Source organism: Thalia democratica, chromosome 6 (genome assembly GCF_965202585.1).
Source record: "Thalia democratica chromosome 6, ktThaDemo2.hap1.1, whole genome shotgun sequence".
NCBI lineage: Eukaryota > Metazoa > Chordata > Thaliacea > Salpida > Salpidae > Thalia > Thalia democratica.
The window spans coordinates 4,998,797-5,017,187 of record NC_139170.1 but is presented as its reverse complement, the minus strand read 5'-3'; the positions used below and the strand labels follow the sequence as shown (position 1 = coordinate 5,017,187).

At 26.8% G+C, this 18,391-nt stretch overlaps 2 protein-coding genes across 3 annotated transcripts; both read left to right on the top strand.

Moving 5' to 3' along the window:
- Positions 1-5,928: 5,928 nt before the first annotated feature.
- Positions 5,929-8,444, top strand: LOC145838238 (uncharacterized). Its single transcript, XM_082945799.1, has one exon. It carries the CDS (start codon positions 5,929-5,931, stop codon positions 8,305-8,307), a length of 2,379 nt encoding a protein of 792 aa, XP_082801925.1. The 3' UTR covers positions 8,308-8,444.
- A 455-nt stretch (positions 8,445-8,899) lies between these two features.
- LOC145838319 (uncharacterized) lies at positions 8,900-17,456 on the top strand. Of its 2 annotated transcripts, XM_082945886.1 has the most exons (8): positions 8,900-8,972; positions 11,029-11,163; positions 11,693-11,731; positions 13,950-14,035; positions 15,464-15,547; positions 16,094-16,124; positions 16,583-16,649; positions 16,959-17,456. In XM_082945886.1, exons 1-8 carry the CDS (start codon positions 8,921-8,923, stop codon positions 16,981-16,983), a joined length of 519 nt encoding a protein of 172 aa, XP_082802012.1. In that variant the 5' UTR covers positions 8,900-8,920; the 3' UTR covers positions 16,984-17,456. The 2 variants fall into 2 exon arrangements, with proteins under 2 accessions (XP_082802012.1, XP_082802013.1); XM_082945887.1 differs by lacking the exon at positions 11,693-11,731.
- Positions 17,457-18,391: the final 935 nt, after the last annotated feature.

Sequence of the window (18,391 nt, the reverse complement as noted above, 5' to 3'; positions counted from 1 at the left end):
TTTTTGTTTTATGTCTATTGTTCTAATTTCAACTGTTTTTATGTAACTATTCTCATCTACCATGTTTTTTATAATTACTGTATTTTCCGTATAATGCACAATATTTGCATTATTTGCTCTTTTAAATAGGTACGTTGCCTCCCTTTTTGGCTATACAACTAAATGTATTTAGCAATTGACTTATACTTCTTGTTTTAGCGTAAGATGTTTTTGCAAGTAGGAAAAGTTTCTTATCTTCATTCGTGAACTTTAATAAAGTTTTAAACTGAGATGACCAGTATATATTCTTAGAATTTTAGTTTATTTAAACTCTCACTGGAGTTAAGTTTACAACTTTTTCAAACTGGCTTTTGACTATTTTCGGATTGAAATTGGATCATATGCATTTCTTTTCAATTTTCAAATAAACAAATTTCTTTCCTTAAAATCATTTTCGTTTTCATTTAATCTTTTGAGGCGTTTGATTTCTCCTGTTATGATTCCTTTGGAAAGGAATTATTTTATTATCTTTAGATATTATACTGGATTTTATTTAGGATTATGTTTTTCAAATGTGTGTTCTAAAATTTTGATGATCTCATTGACAATTTCTTTGCTTTTTGAAATAAATACAATGTTTTCAATAAATCTATTGTTGAGAAAAACTTTATTTTTATTGTTTACTCTTAACATGATGAAATGCATTGCAATTTCGACTGAATTGTTGTCCCCTGTAATTAAACTTTTATTTTGTTTGAAGTAACATTCTTTAAACTGTATGAAGTTATTGTGTATCGCCATCTTACATTGTTTGACAATACATTTGGTCACACTAGTATTGTAACTAGTGCAAAGTGTTAGGGCTTCTTCTAAAGCATTTTCAATAAGGCTTACTTCAAGTGATGGATACAAACTGACTACATCAACAGTTTAAGTATGCAGCTTGTATCTTGTTTGACAAGTTCTAGGCTTTCAAGTATTTAAAGTAACTTTTAGATCCTTACAATATTCATTTAGTTTAAATTGGCATTATTTTCTAATAAAAGGACATAAAACTAAATTTAACATAGCAGTTATTCTGCTTTGGGAGGTGTTCCCAGCTGCTTATACTATTCTGACAGTAATATCATTGATTACATATTCTTTAGCTACTCTGGTGACGGCTTATGTGTTTTCCGAGCGGATAAATATAACCGCAGTTCGTGTTTGAAAAGAGCTTTGCTTTACTGTCTGTGGCTTTTCTAAGAATACTAAGTTTTATTCTTCTAATTCCTGTGGTTCCATATAGAATACTTTCATCAATGATGTTGTTTCTTCTTTATTCTTATTGATCATTTCACTAACTTTTGGTTCATTTGGTGGAAGTTTTATGTAGTCCTTGTCTAGAGCATCATTTATTATATTTATATTATCATTATAAACTATAATCGTTTTACCGTCTTTATCAGAATAGCTTTTTACTATATCTTTATTGTGTGATTTGAATTTTCTCCAGAGATATTAGTTGGTTTTTATTTAGGTTGTTTCTCCTTTTGTACCTTAGTATCGCATCGTTTTTAAAATTTTTAAATTTATTTTTAATCACATGTATTTAAGATTTAGATTTTCAGATACCTGGTTATTCTCAGGTCTGAAAAACTTTGGGACTAGAAAAACCTATATTTGTTATTATCGCCTTGCGGGAATTCTTTATGGTAGGAAAAAAAAGGTTAGATGACCAAAGTCCGCACTCAACAAACAAAAAAATTCTGCTGTTTTTTTTATTAAAGGTTTAAATAAAAATTCTTATCGAAACTAAAACTATTACTTGCTTAAACTTATATTCTATGTACTTATGTGTAATTTTAAAACCTTTGGTTAATCAAAAATTTAATCTTATAAAAAAATATTGATACTTGTCTTAAATATGTTAAGAATGTTTGGATTAAAGCTTAAATATTGTATTATATTAACATATTAAACTAATTATATGTTCTTTTTTAACTTACGTCTGAGAAAAGAATACTTCAAATTATAGTTGATAGATTTATATTGGTAAATCGGGACCCAATTACTCGAGCTTGGAATTATAAACTAAAATCAAGCAAACGCTTGTTTATGTTAGATAAATCTTATTTTTAAAGAATTCGAACTTGCTATTAAGAGCCTAATAATTTTTATACGCAAAAATACTTTTTATTTAACTTAGAATGATATTTATTTGCTTATAACTAAACGTAAAAAAATACCAAATAAAGTTAGCTTTGTTCAAAATTTACTAGCATACTCATTAGTCACTTCAGAAAAGCATAAGTTTATCGCGTTTATTACCAAAAAAAACTATGAACAAAATGTAATATTATAAGCATAGAAACTTAAAGTACTTTGAAATTTACTAAACTGGCTCTCATTACAAGTTATTTGTGAATAATAAACTTTTTTAGACACGTTATTGTATAACTGAAACTAAAATGCAGTTTGATTTCAATTTGCATAGTAATTTAACTCATAAACGTAAACAATATTAGTAAGAAGTGTTTATTCACAAAAATAAATTTGTACATTCTTAAAAACACTGCAAATTAAAAAAAAATGTTATACAGATATTAACAGATCTACATTTGTACTTATTAAGTGTAGAATGACTTGACTAAATAATAGAACACTTGATTTTTTTGTTAGAATTACAAAAGTACACTTTATACTAACTAAAGAAAACTGATAGAACTCAAGACACATTTTACCAAATTTAGATATTTTGAAAAAAAATTAAGATATATATTATTTTTAATGTCTAACAAAAATAATTAAGTAGATATGTATTCCCTTAATATTTATTTTCTATGTACTAAGGTGTTGATTAAAAAAATGCATGAAATTATTTTAAGTAATTATTTTTAAGTTTCTAAATTTAACAAAATTGCCGCACACTCAGACTAGCTTAAAGTTTTAAAAAACTCAGAATTGTCAAATTTTTTTGATAAATTTAATTTTTTTTGGGTATTCTATTAAATTTCATGCTAGTTTTTTAACTTGTAGTCATATTTTCTAAAAATAAATAACATTATTATTTATAATATCCTTTTGTTAGTAGTTTTGTATATTAAGGTATTTAAGATCTCAATATTCATTATTAGTACTTTTTTCCAGTTTTTTACTCATACATTTTTTTTTCTTATCAGTTAAGGCTGACTCAGGCTAACTTGATGTAACAATTATGCTGTAACTAGTTTTTGATCACCCAGATTAACTATTTTGCTTCAAACAGTGGCAACCCTTGTTTTAATTAAAAATAGAAAACATAAATTTTCTATAAACAACTCTAAAAACATCAAAAAACAGGTAAAAGTTAAAGGTAATAAAGCTTATTTCAGGGTTGCCAAAAAACCTAGAATCCTGGAAAGACCTTGAATTTGACAATTCAGGCTAAAAACCCTGGTAAAACCTGGAATTTGAGAAACTTTGAAAAATCCCAGAAATGCTGGAGTTTTGACCAATTTTTACATAGAAAGTAGTAGAATTTCAATTTTTCACAAAAAATTTATTAAAAAAAACTCAGTTAAAGTATCTTTTTAATGTTTTAATACTATTTAACACAATTTTTTACCTTAAACTTAACCCAAAAACCAGGAGAAAATTTGCTAATAACTATTGGCAACCCTGTTATTTGCTTGAACCTTTATAAAACATCACTTAGTGTAGAAGATAGCATAATACTTGAAAAAAAACGTTTAAACAATAAAATTATCCAATTGATTTTTAGCCTATTTTAAAACACACTTTTATTAGATTCAGATATTTGAACTTGTATTTGGAATACTCAGATGTTTGAATTTTTTAGAGTTTAAATAGACATTGCATTAGATTTCATTTTTATTATAACACAAATTTACTAAACACATATTGATGTTTTAGTTTAAAAATTTAACAATTAATTTGCTTCAAGCAGCATCAAAAATTTTCTAAGTAGAAAATAATTGGTTAATTCAGGGGACAATATAAAAGTTAATGATCTTTTAATGATATTTTTAACCAGTGTTGCCAAACACTTAGGCTACTGAGGATAAATTAGATTGTTTAAAACATAGCCTATATCTTATTTTAAAAAGAACAGGAACCTACACCAATTTAGGCTAGTTTGATATTTTTAAACTCATGCTAGTTTGACTTTTTTACTAAACTTATGACTAACTTAATTTTTTTCTAAAAATGTTTTTTTATAAATTTTTTTATTTTATTTAGACCTTTGTATGTATTAAAGCTTTTAAGTTTTTTTCCCTTGATAAATTTTGAAAATTTTTCATGAAACTCGGGCCAATTTACTTAAGTCTACTTGTTGTAACTCAGGCTAGTTTTTGGTCACTAAAGCTGGTTTTTTGCCACAAAGTTTGACAACCCTGTTAAATTTTCAGTTTTGTAAGTTTTTTACCAATTCTATTTTTAGGCTTTTACATGATAATATTTGGGCCTTAACGCTGGGCATTGTAAAATGCTTACCCGCGTAGGAAAAAATTAAGCTACATAAGTTTAATTTAAACAATTTTAGTATGTTTATTGTTTTATATACTTGAACTTTATTAAAATTTTATCAAAATAGTTATTGATTAAAGTTAATATAACTTTACAACCAAAGCATTTTTCTACTTACTTTTTTGCTTGCAAAGTCTTTTACTTAGCTGAAGTATATTCAAATTGTTAGAGAAAAAAGTCTTTGACATGTATGTAACAGCATTTCTCTTTCTGTCATTCTTTTATAAGTTTCTAATCAAGCTAGCCTATTTAAATGTAATATAATTTTCATCATAAAGTTTTTCAAGTAATTAATAAGTTTACCACACACTCAGGCTATTTAAGATAATTCAGGCTAGTTTGAAGTTTTTTTTTAAATTCTCATGCTATTTTTTCAAATTAACTTTTTTTAATGTGTTTTTATTCAATTTTTTTATAATTTTTGTACTTTTATGTATTTAAATTTTGTTAACATTTTTTTTTATAAGCTTTAGCTAATACTACTTTTTCCAATAATATCATTAACTCAGGGTAATTTAATGTACTAAAGTAGTTTTTTGTTACTTAGATTATTTTTTATCTCCAAACAGGACTGCCACTCTTTTAATCATAAAAGCCAGCCTGAGGTACATTAAGCTAGCATGAGTTCATAAGAAATTAAAAAAAGAAAAACTAAAATTCTAGCATAAATGCTTGAAAATACTAAAACGATAAGGTTACCACACACTCAAGAAATTCAAGGAAACTCAAGGAATTTTCAAGTTATAGAAAATCTCAGGGAAACTCAGGGATTTTTGATTCTTTTTTTTAACTCAGGGAAACTCAGGGCAGTTTTGGTTTTTTCTAAAAACTTTAGGGAAGTTTCAAGATTTTTTGAAAAATGTCAGGAAAATTTTTATCTAGAATGAGATTTAGTTAATCCAGTTTCAATATTTTATTCAAAAAAGTTAATTTTGTTTATTTTCAAAAGCTTACTTAGAAATTTTTTAGCCTTGCGGCTAGTTGTTTAATATTCTAATAATTAACATTGTAATTTTTTAAAAAATAATAAAATTTTTAAGGATTTGAAAAAAACTCAGGGAAGTTTAAGGTTACTCAAGTTTTGGGTCACTCAGGGAAGATTTTTTGACTCAAAGAGTGGCAACCCTGTAACAAAAGGAATCAAAAGAAACATAACTTATAATAAAAAATATTTTAATTCACAAAATATAGCCTAAGAGTATAGAAAAAAATCAGATCTAGCCTGAATCAAACTTTAGTTTAAAAAAAAATCAAACTAGCCTTGGCTAACCTGTGTAGTTTGAGTGTGTTGCAACCCTGTTATATTCAATTTTTTGATAAAAAAATTACCAAATTGAATACAAGTTAATAAAATTTAGCCTTTAAATTTGAAACATTTAAGTCTTGTAAAAAACATTTGTATTAGTCCAACAGGATTTTAATTTCAAATTTATAAGCTGTATGGCAAATGTTTTTTGTTTTGAAATAGCAGTTGAAAAAGTGGAAATCTACCAAAATGTAGAAGCAGAAAAAATCTTTGTTGGTTGCTCATTTTTAGACTACCCCACCATACTCATATATCCCGAAAAGGAGCCATTGTATGGACAAGGCAACCAGAAAATAGTTTACTTCCAACAAGGCAAATCATGCATTTTCAAAGTGGAAAAGCTGAGCTTTTTGAACCGACTGTCATCCAGCTGTTTTTATCTGATTCTTCTTGACAACTCTTCATCCAAACCCTCAATACTGGGGTCCTGCTCCATCGGTCTTTCTTCTGTGTCCGAAAAAATACTGCTGGACCTGAAAACCAACGGCTTCGATTCCACCTCGTGTCATGGCAGCTCGGGCGCTTCTAAAATAATCAACTCACTTCACAGTGCTGTGGGGCACATCCACGTGGCTTTCAGGCTGACCAGTTTTGGGAGTTCGGTGAACCCTCATCTGAAAAGTTTGAGCGCTTTGAAGGATGTTTATGACAAAAAGTCATTTAGGCTGGATACTGAGTTTGCAAAGAAATCCAGTGAAGTTGTTGAAGAGTTTGAATCAATAAATTCTCCACCCGGGTTGTATTACAGTAACAACAACTTCAGTGATAAAAAAGAATCAACTCAAAAAAATTTAGATGAGGCAAAAAATGAAGGCAATAAAGAAAATTTAGAAACTGATGGTGAAAACAAAAATTATGAAGCAGCAAATTTCCAAACTGAAAAAGCTTCAATGAATGCTGTTACAGAAACTAAAAAGTTCTTGAGTATCACGTCCTTACAAGACCATACAAATACAACAACTCAAACAGACTTCATTCAAAATAAGATGCATAATTTGCAAAACTTTCCTATCATCAATGGATTTATTGAGGAAATTTTACAACTTGGTTTAAAAGGTAACTCAGCTCAAACTCCTAACCTAAACCTATTTAAAAACAGTATTTCTGAAAACATAAACAATGTTTGTTTTGAAAAACCTATCAGCTTAGTAAAGAATGATAATAGTTCTAAAGCTGTCAACACTACTGAATTTAATGATAAAGCTGTTCAAGCTCAACAAGATGTTTTAGAAAGCTATGTAGAAAAGAAACCAACTAAAACTTTAATTGGTAAAAAAGTAAAAAAGCAACCTAAAAAACCAAAAAAGCTGGTGTTTGGAATGACTAGATCTCTGCGTCTTAGAATGGAGCAAGTTCAAAGGGAAAAGGAAAAAGATGAAATTTCAATTAGTAAAATTAATAATAAACAAAGGAAAAAAACTCCAAAAAAGACAAAAAGAGTCAAGTCATACTTTCCTCTGGAAGACAGCACCACATACTTTCAAACCAACAAGCAAACCCTGGACACTTCTTCCAACAAATCTGACACGAGCTTCAACAAACCAACCCTGTTTGCCAAAGACTTGCTCCCCCTGCCAAGCATGAACATGCCAAAAAGCAGCGAGGGAGACATGAGCAAAATAAATTCCCCCCAAGTGTCCCGGCAAAGTATTGAAATTCACATTCCAAGCGCTGCCAGCCTTGAGTTTGAAAAGCCTGCAGATTCTGAAACTACTGACAAATCAAGTTACAGTGGTAAGTCGTTGTCAGAGACCCTGTCACAGCATATTTCTGAACACCTGAGTAAGTCTGCCAGCATTGACACTCACTCCAAAAAGAACATAACTGAAAATCAAAGCACGGACAAGCAAGCTCACACCTCATCTTTGAAAAAATCAAATAACTCCGTATACATGAGTATGTCTAATGACAGCAGCAAAATGTTGGAAAAAGAAAAGAGTCAAGAAAAAAATACCCCAAGCTCTCAATCATCAAGCAAAACCTCTTCTGTGAGTGAAAACTTGTCGCAGTCAAACAAAGAAAAGTCCAAAGCTTCAGCCAAGTCCGAGGAGTCGTTGGATTTTTTCAGCAAATTGAATCAGCAGCTGGCTGAAGTTCAAGTGAAGTCACCGACGCTTATAGACTCACTGGACGTTGAAAAAGATGACGTGCTGAACAAGATGCAGCCCTTTCCAATGTCAAAACTCCCCCAGCCCACCCAATCGGACTCTCCCGTGATCAGGTCACTGGCGGAATCCCAAACCTCCCACAAGACTCCAAAGCCTCCGCAGACCCCGAAGAACAGGTCGAGGGAGTATGGTAAGAGGAGGAGCTACAGAAGGAGTGGGGAGAGCAGCTTCCAGATTAGCGACATCAGCAATGTGAACTCCTCAGATTTAGCAGATGTGAGAACCTCAGAGCTGATCAGCGACACGGAGATTTCAAACAATGAAATGTTCCTCAGTGGTGGCAAGAACAATTTGAAAAACAGAATGAACCTGTCCACTTTGACCAGCTTGAGTGAAGCAAGTTGATTAGCCCTGATTACCCTTATTATCTTTATCAGGGTTTTTATGATTTAAGACTTATAATTTTGTAGATTTTCAACACTGTGATTAAATAATTTGAATCAAAAATTATTTCCGACTAAGCATAGAGTTTTTTTACTACTAATGCCTCAAAAACTATGTTTGAAAATAGAAATCAAATACTTATAAACATTTCAATCTAAAATTTTAACGTTATCACCTAATAGCTATGCATTATCATTTACAAATTTAGTAACATTTTAAACTTTTGTTTAGTTATTCGCACAAAACTTTATTTAGTTAGTATATGAATTGTGCTTGTAAGTTCTACTTTTTGTTCAAAGCTTTTTTCAAACCAGCTGATAAATATTGTATTAACTGTTAGTTGTTCAATGTTGGTTATATAACCTTGTGAATTATTATTATTTGATATTTTTATTTTGTCTTAAAATTAAAAATTGCTATTTTTTTCTTTATTATCGTTGGTAAGTTAAGTAGTTCTACTTTTATTCTTTAAAATAAAGTTTTCTAGATTTTTTACAAATTTTCAATCTCAAAGAGATTATAAGGAGATAATTTTGTTATGTGATTGTTTTACAGATTTTATAATTAATTATACATGGTGGAATTCGAAAGTGACACGGGAATTATTCTGGGCACTTGGTATCTAGGTACATTTATCAGTGTTGTTTAAGTTAACCTACTATCACAGGATTCGTGCGCGTCAGGCTAAGTCAGGATAATCAGTTTTTTTGAAAAAAGTTGAAAAACGTCAGGCTAAATGAGTTTTTATGTTTAAAAATTTGAGAATCTCAGTTTTTGTCAGTTCAAATGCATGAAATTTTTTTAATTAAGAATAAATTGAGATGTGAATTTATTTCTATATAAAGATTTAGTTATTAAAGACAAAATCAGTCAGTATTTGTAAAAATAAGTGCTTAAAACCTTTTGTTGAATCTCTAAAATAATTTTAAGAATCTTCATTATTTTGTTTTTAGTAGATTATATACGTCATAATTATAAAAATTCATAAAAAAGTACAGTTTAAACATTACAGTTTAGTTCAACAACTTAGCTGTGTGTCTGAATTTGTTTACATGAGCTTTGTTTTTCAGAGCATAGTTGGTTAAACTGTTTTAATTTCTAATATAAAGGCTTTATACCAAATACTTTTTTAGCAGTTTGTTCATATATTTTATTTTCTGTTTATTAAAAGTTATTAGAGATATTCACAAGACTAAAACTTAGCTTAAAGATATAAGTTTCATAAGTAGTAGAATCATAAATTGAGATGTGAATTTATTTCTATATAAAGATTTAGTTATTAAAGACAAAATCAGTCAGTATTTGTAAAAATAAGTGCTTAAAACCTTTTGTTGAATCTCTAAAATAATTTTAAGAATCTTCATTATTTTGTTTTTAGTAGATTATATACGTCATAATTATAAAAATTCATAAAAAAGTACAGTTTAAACATTACAGTTTAGTTCAACAACTTAGCTGTGTGTCTGAATTTGTTTACATGAGCTTTGTTTTTCAGAGCATAGTTGGTTAAACTGTTTTAATTTCTAATATAAAGGCTTTATACCAAATACTTTTTTAGCAGTTTGTTCATATATTTTATTTTCTGTTCATTAAAAGTTATTAGAGATATTCACAAGACTAAAACTTAGCTTAAAGATATAAGTTTCATAAGTAGTAGAATCATATTTTGCAAGTTAATGAGTTGATAGTAACTTTTATTTTACTCTTTTTAAATGTTTCCGTTTATTATAACGCTTAGATAATTTTACTTAGCAAAATGAAGCTTATTTTAAAATTTAGTTTTTTTATTTAAAAAGTTCAAATTAAGTGATAAAAGCATGTATTTTAAAAACAGGTATATGATAAACTTATTGTTTTCAAAGTTATGTTGTTAATGAAAAGATAAGTTTTAGAGTCCAGATCATGTGTTTAATACTTATCTTTATGTATTCGTTTAAAAAGATTCTTTGAAATAACTTATGTAATATCATGATTAGCTTAATTAGTTAGTTTAAAAATTAAGATGCTTTAATGATAACATAAAGTTTTTGAGAGATGTGTTTAATTACATTTTGTTTTTCTTTTACAGACTTATTCACATTTCTGTTTTAATAAAAGCTTCTGGTCCAGTCATGTAACTTATAATTGACGAACTCAAGTACTAATTGACACGAACCTTGTATATGGGTGATAATAGGTGGATGTAACTAAGCCCCAAAATTTAATAAAGGTATGAATTCATTGAAGCAGAAATTACAATGACCAGTTAAAAATATTCAAGTTGCTGGGTAAGCGATAGATAGATGTTGAAAAATAATTCATTTATATTTTTATTTTCTTTAAAAGTAGTTTTGTGAATACTTTTATTGTGTTAATTTGCTAATTGAGACCCCCCGATACACAAAATGCCTTCTGAAGGTGATTTTTTCTACTTTGAAAAAATGTCAGGCTAAATTGGTCTCTGTCAGGCTAAATGAAAAGGAATTTCGCGCACGAACTCTGCTATCAGTTTATCAATATTTAATTAATAGAATATCTTAAAGTCTGTTGGTTTTATAATATGAACTTTGAGCAGACAAAATACTTCTAACTACTTCAAATAATTAGTACAAGTTTGTATATTTTTTTCGTCATTAGTAAATGTTAATAGATATCATCTAAATTACCACAAAATTGTCCTGACAGCCTCTTATTTGTTTACAGCCCTGAAATTCCTGTCCGATTGGGGATGGATCGTAATTGGATGTGCCCTGTTGCTGTTCGTGGTGTGGTCCTACCTCGAACCCATGTGGTACGACTTCATAAATGGGAATGGCAAAGACGTGTTGAATTCACTGAGTGAGTGCTGTTTTGGTTTTAAAACAAAGCTAGTTGTCTTAAGTTTTTTTTCCAATTAACTGTGCTTGGTTTTTTGAAAGATATGATTTTGAATGATAAATCCTTTTTGACTCGTTTAGTTTATTTATAAACACTTTACAAGTTTTTTGAAGTTCTATATGAAACATTGGTAAATAGTTTGGTATGTAAATTTTAAAGTTTGAACTTAAAAAAACAATTTTTTCACAACCTTGCTTTTGTAGGTTTTTATTACTTAAAATAATTTTATAAATACCATGTAAAAACTATTTTCAACTTTATAACAAACTAGTTAGTTTAAAAATTTAAAGCCTAATACATACATATATTCAAAAGGATTTTCAAACAATAAATTTTGAAACATAAATTTATACCAAGTTATTAAAACTTTAAAATTTATCCCTTTATTATAATAATATATTTTTAATTGTTTAAATTAGCTTTCTCCTAAAACTATTTTAAAATGCCAATAATTAATAGCAATGTATACAATTAACACCAATATACACAGAAAATTGCAGTTTAACTCAACTAAAATCCAGTTTAAGTGGTAAGAATGAATAGTTGTGGGTAGTAATGATATTGTAAATCATTATTTTAGCTAGGTGTTGTGTTTATCTTTATTTTACTGTATTTACTATGACTTCACAATTATCAATGTACTTTTTGTAGTACAGTAACCTCTCGCTTATTTACGCACATTGTGTCCACAGACAAAGTGCGTAAAGATATGAGAGATCGTAAAGAAACGAGAGGTACCAAATATACTCACTATAATGGCTGTTTTTTAATATTGCTTCTAGTTTAAAGCAGACTGGGCACTTTCCCACTTTTAACAATTTGTTTACTTTATTTATAAATATGAAAACAACAGATAAAACTATACATATATTAAAAAAAAGAATTTGAATTTCTATAAAATAATAATACGAGTAGAAATAATTTTACTATTTTAATAATAAGTAGAAATTATCTTTATCTTTATTTATATGTGACATTTATATTCTATTCTACTTAGCAAATCAATTTATAGTCAAGCATTTCTTTACAATTATAAAATGGTGTTTATTAATATATAATGCAAGACTGCTGTATTATTTCTTTGTGTTTTAAACTCTCATTATTTCATTATACTTTATTATTATTAATATTTTAATTATTAAAAACAGTCATGTTTATTTCAGAATTTTGATTTAATCTCTTATTGTTTACAAAATTTCTGATATACTGATGTATAACTAAATGTTTATCAATTAGTCAAGGAACATAAATTTACAAAGTCTAAAGATATAGAGAGGTGTGTTAGCATTCAAAAATATATTTTAATTTGAAAATATACATTAAACCTAATTTGTGCAATATTAAAAAAAAATTAAAAATTTTATTTTCTGAATTTTATAGAATTCTGAAATGCGTAACTAAACGAGAGTGCGTAACGTCACGAGTGCGTAAAGATCCGAGAGGTTACTGTACTGTTATTTTGTACATCTTTTTTAGAAAAATTCTGAACTTTGGCTTATAATATAAAGAGTTTTTATTTTAGTTGCGAAAAACTAATATTTGTCATTTGATAAAAATAAAAACCTTATATGTTCGTATTTTTAGTGAAGTACTTGTTTTTTTATTTTGTTTCTGAATGTATGTTCTGAATTTAAAAAATCCTTTTAGTATTACTATTTTTTCAAATAAATTTAAAAAAATTCTCAAATCAAAAATACTTGAACTTCAAAAACTTCAAAAAAAAAGGTAACATAAATATTTTAAGGCTAAACATAAACTAGTATCATTATATACTAGTATATTATATACTAGTATTACTAGTATATAATACTAGTATTTACTATTCCGTATCACACTTGTAAAAGTTTATTACACTTATTTTCTTAAAACTTAATATCTACATCATTAAAGTAAAGTTGATAATTTGGTGGTTATTAGTTTTCTATTTTGTCAAAGTTTTTAATCAAAATTATAATATTAAAACAAAATCATATAAGTTGAACTTTTTAATGTTTATAAAAGTTTGTCTTTTTTTTTAATTATCTATGTTTTATTTGCTTTTTTGTATTTTTATTTTTTTTATATTTGTTTTGTTGTATTTTTATTTTTTTATTTTCAATTAAAACGAATTTACTGAGCTTATCTTGAAATATAAACACTTGGTTTTTGTTTATGCTGCTAAAGGCTTTATATTAAGTAAAGCTTAATTTTTATTTCAAAAGTACTGTTTTGTTTATAAAAAAAAACATTCAATAAATATATATTTTTTAATGTTTATAAATTAAAATGCAATGTATAAAAAATAAGTTTTGGTTTTAGTTTTTTATTAATAGCTGTATTTATTTTCTACTTGTTTTTATAAGAGCTTTAATGTTTGTAAACAGTATTTTTTTGTTTTATTAAGTAATATAAACTTTGGTGATTCAGCAAAAGAAAATATGTGTTATTTTTTTATAGAACAAATTTATAATAAATGTTAATTTTAACATTGAATTAAAAGGAGATGTATACTTAACTTGTTTTTTACATCCTATTTTGCATTAGATCTTCGACTTCAAGTAAATTTTAATAACAAAATGTTTATAAAATAATAAACAAAACAAATGACAGTTTTTAAAAGTAAAAAAAAATTCTACTTCTCCATGTTATAAGAAAAAGCTTGTCCGATTTTAACTTTGTCTAGTTAAAACTGTCATAAGTTTTACGTGTATCTAGTCTGCACTTCATCTTTAATTAAAATATAACAATAAACGATATTTTCTTTCAAGGCAGGGACAAAGTTGAAAAGTTGATGAGCGATCATGATAAAGCTCGAGCCAAGATGCAAGAAGCTTATGACAAAAAGTTAAAAGAAGTTAGTTATACAATTTACACATAATTTACAAATACATTTTCTTGAATATTTCAGACATTAATAAATTAACTAAATGCGTTTGTTAAGTGCTTAGGTTTTTACAAACAAAAAAAGTAATTTTCTCGACAATAGGCAAAGACGCTTTTATTTTAAAAACACAGTGTTGTCTTGCTTACCTAATAAATTTTTACAAATAGTTTGATTGTTAAGATATATTTGTTAATGTTGATAGAGTTGTTTTAAAAACTTTCTGTTAATACTCAAGGTTACCACTCATTTATAGTTTTAGAACTAAAAAAAAAAGCTTATTTTTGTTAAAACTTAAATGAAATTGAGTTTATAAGTTTTCAATATTTTACAATGTTTTATTTTATTATTTAATTTTTTTAGGTTTTAGTGTTAATTTCAATTATAAGGTGAAATTTTCTGCCTTGCAACTAGCTCTATTTTAATATAGCGTTAAAAACTATTAATTGAGCTTAAAAGAAACCAAATTAAAAATAAACAATTTACTGAAAAATTAAATTTTGTCCTATAAAGATATTGGAGCTCATTATTCTAAATTCACTAATATTTCAGTCTGAAGCATTTGAAAAATATGTTCAGTAATTTTATCTACTTTGTTAAAGTTTTACGAAAATGTATGTATGTAATTCGAGTCATGTTCTTAATTTTCCTAATTTTAATGCAAAAATATAAGGGAAAAAAGTAAGTTTTGCTAGAGGCTTAGAATGTTTTTTTAATCAGGCTAGTTTTTGGTCACTTGCATAAGTTAATTAAACATTGTTTTAATATTTGTAACATTCAGTGAATTAAGATTAATTTGTTTAACTTTGCTAAAGTTTAATTAGAATAAAAAAATATTGTTGTAATCTATTAGTTTGAACTAGAAGTTTTATCTTTTGTTTTGATTGTGGAAGCTGATAGATTACATAAGTATCAAAAGATCGCAGATATGAGCAAAGCAATTTGTTATGTTTTAGTTATTTTAACAATTTAATACTTTGAAACATTTATAAATGTTTTTAGAATTTATCAATTTAAACCAAAATAAATTGTTTTATAAGAAGATAAACAATTAGAAGAATTTAGTATATGTTGTTTAAAATTTATGATTATTTATAGCTCAAATTTAAATTTAACTTTTTACTTCCATAATCAAGATTTTCATTATTTTATATTAAAGTTAAAATTAACTTATAAAATTGCGTATTTGTACTTTTAAAGTTAACAAAAAACTTACTCATGCTTTTCTTTTTTTAAAACATTTTTTATAAACCTTTAAAAATAAATTTTGATGTTATTGTTTTTAGATTTAGCATGATAAGCTGAATCCAGAATATAAAATACAAACTGGCGAAAATCAATTTATGTTTTTTAATATTTGTAAAATCATAGCTGATGTATAATGTATTAATATTTCAACAGAGCAAGGAGCAACAGCAAACCCAAGCGGAAAACCCATTCGCCCCTCTTGCTGGCAACAAAAACAACACGACACAACCTCAAAAGGTAATCAACTTTGTTTTGAGTAAAGATGAACATTTTTATATGACGTTTATTAAAAAGTTGTTAATAAATAAGCTAATTTTGAATCTTAATTTTTAACCCATTTTCTCCACCTGCTGATAATAAAAATAACACAACCTCAAAAGTTTATTAGTTTTAATAAAAAAGTATATAAACTTTCTTATGTGTGTATAACAGTGTAAACAGTCTTGTTTTAATTATTCACACTTTTTAACTTGCTGATAATAAAAATAACATACCTGCTCTTCAAAAGGTAGTTAATAAACACATAAATAAAAAAGTTACAGATAAATAGTTACCTTTTTAAATGAGCAAAAAAGTTAACTTTGAACTTGCCCCATATCCAATTTATAAAAATTTTATAATTTGTATTTTATTTTTAAATAAAATAGAAACAACTCCTTCAAAGGTTGTATACTTTTATTTAAATGTTGATAAACATAAACATTTTTAACTAATACTCAATGAATAAGCTAACTTTGAATTTGCACTTTTTATCAAAATTTAATAAAGTTTTATTTTCAACAGAAAACTGCGAAAAGGAAACCAACTGCTGCAGGTACTTATTTTTCATTTGAATTTTTTTTTATATAAATATTTAAATAATTTTAGAAAACTATTGTCTTTAAACAAGCACGCACAGAGTTACTTTAAAATGAGTTCACAGTTGTGTTTTGAAAAAATGAGATTTAATTTAAAATTCATTAATGCTGTTTTTACTGACATAGAGTTTAAAGCAATTTTGGTTTTGGGAAACGGGTTTTGTAATACTGTGCTTTTCAAAAACAGCATTAACTTTATCCATACAAGTTTTCTTTATCAAATAGTTTTAGGGTAGAAATTTATGACTAAAAATAATAAACTCAAAAAGGTATAATGAATTGAGTCCTGACTTAGATAAAATATATATTGAGTATTTTAAGTATGCAAATTTAAAATAATTTGAACAGAACTTACATGAATTAAATAGTGTTAATAAATAATTATTAAACAAAGACTTTTGTATTTATTATGCAGAAATAAGCGCTCTTCTTGGACAAAATTCCGGAATGAACACTCCCAGATACAGGCCTGGAGCTGACAGGTTGATTTTATAAACAATAGAAAATATTTATTACCAAAAATATATTTCAATTACATTTAAGTTTAAATAAGTATATTGAATATCATTAAATGTTAACTTTAAATCTGTAAACAAATAAAAATGTTTTGTTTAAGTTTAAAGCTAACCCATCGTAAAATATCATTAACTGTCGAATTTAGTTAGCTTTATGCTAAAGTAAAACGAGTTTCATATTTTACTTATTTGCTTAATTTATTCACAAAGTTAAATAAATTAACATCAAAATAAATTACTCAAAAAAAATAATAGACATTAATCATTTTTACTCAGGTACAGGGGAAGCAGGGGAGGATGAGGTTAAGAGCGAGGTTCGTCATCAGGAGACGAGCCAGCCTCGCACCCGGGACGAGGCAACATGGTGGTGACGTCATAATCGAACCATGAGTATGACATCACAGTCGAACCATGAGCATGACGCTTCTGCCACAAAAGGCTTGAATTTTCAGCTTCGGCAGTTGCTGAAGATTGTCTTCAGTCTCGGATGCTTTATATATCTAAACACTTGCCCTTTTTCTACACACATCATTCTATTTGTATACTACATTTTTATTTTTTGAGAAACAATATTTTTGCATAAAACTTGACTATAGTTAAATTCTAAAGTTTTTTTTCTTTGCTTAATAAAGTCTTAAAAAGTTGTTAAATATAAATAAATTCTTAGTTTAAGTCTACACCTTCTTTTAGAAGACTTTTCCTTAATATATTTTAAACTAAACATTTGTATAATACTTTCCTAATTTTTAGCAATAAACTCTTTTATTATTGAATCATCTAAACGTTTTTGTACTGAGTGTGACTTTTAAAGTTTTCTTAATTTTTATTTTGATAGAACTTGACAGTTTTCAAATTAACTATTGAATTTTATTTGTTTATAAGCTGAAATAAGGTTTTTGTTCCGTATGATAATGTTACAAAGTTCTTTATTATAGCTTTAATTTTTTTAAGAGGTTGTATAAAAATGTAATTAGTTAAAAATCTGTATTTATAGTTATACAAGGAATCCAAATATAGTTGTTATCGCTTTCTTAAGGGAGACTTCAGCTACTAGGATTAGTTTAATAGTCGGGGAGCCAAAAGATAATTGCGGTTTTTAAACAGTTAATTAATTTAATTCATGCGGAGTTGACGATTATAATAAGTTTAGAGTTTCTTAAGCTAAACCCTTTTATGAAAGAAGCAAACCAAAATTTTTATCAACAAGTTATATGTATTTTTTAAACTGACGTATTTATAGGTACAATATACAAAAAAAATTTGTTTTAAAATTTCTGACTCCCTCAGAAATTAAGAACTTTACGACCCTTGACCATTTTTATATTCGTAAAACACCCTTTAGTTTTGGAAAAATCAAAATATAGGGTTTTTAAATTAAGTTAGTCTATTTTCAGCATATCATAACCATATTTAAGAAACTCCTAAAAAATTTAGGTTAATAAATTTTTATGTAACTAGAGCTTTGTGTAATACAAAAACTTTTGTTTTAAGGCAATATAGAACCTATGCAACAGCTTAGGTAATTTTTATATAAAAATTGCTTATTATAAAAGGTTACCTAACTTCTAAAACACTTGTTGATCAAAAAAAATCAGCTTTGAAAATAGAAAGTTAAGTTTTATAAGCAAATAAACGGCGGATTTTGAAAAATTAAACTTGGATTTTGATACTAAAATTTGTAAACGTAATCTGATTTTGGCTTGAAACTG

Bases quoted from the DNA above. Each gene is read 5' to 3' on its own strand.
- LOC145838238 (XM_082945799.1), top strand. From the start codon at position 5,929: ATGGCAAATGTTTTTTGTTTTGAAATAGCAGTTGAAAAAGTGGAAATC.
- LOC145838319 (XM_082945886.1), top strand. From the start codon at position 8,921: ATGGTGGAATTCGAAAGTGACACGGGAATTATTCTGGGCACTTGGTAT. The intron at 11,732-13,949 runs GTAAGAATGAAT...TTTTCTTTCAAG, and splicing joins ACTAAAATCCAGTTTAAGTG to GCAGGGACAAAGTTGAAAAG. The intron at 16,650-16,958 runs GTTGATTTTATA...ATTTTTACTCAG, and splicing joins TACAGGCCTGGAGCTGACAG to GTACAGGGGAAGCAGGGGAG.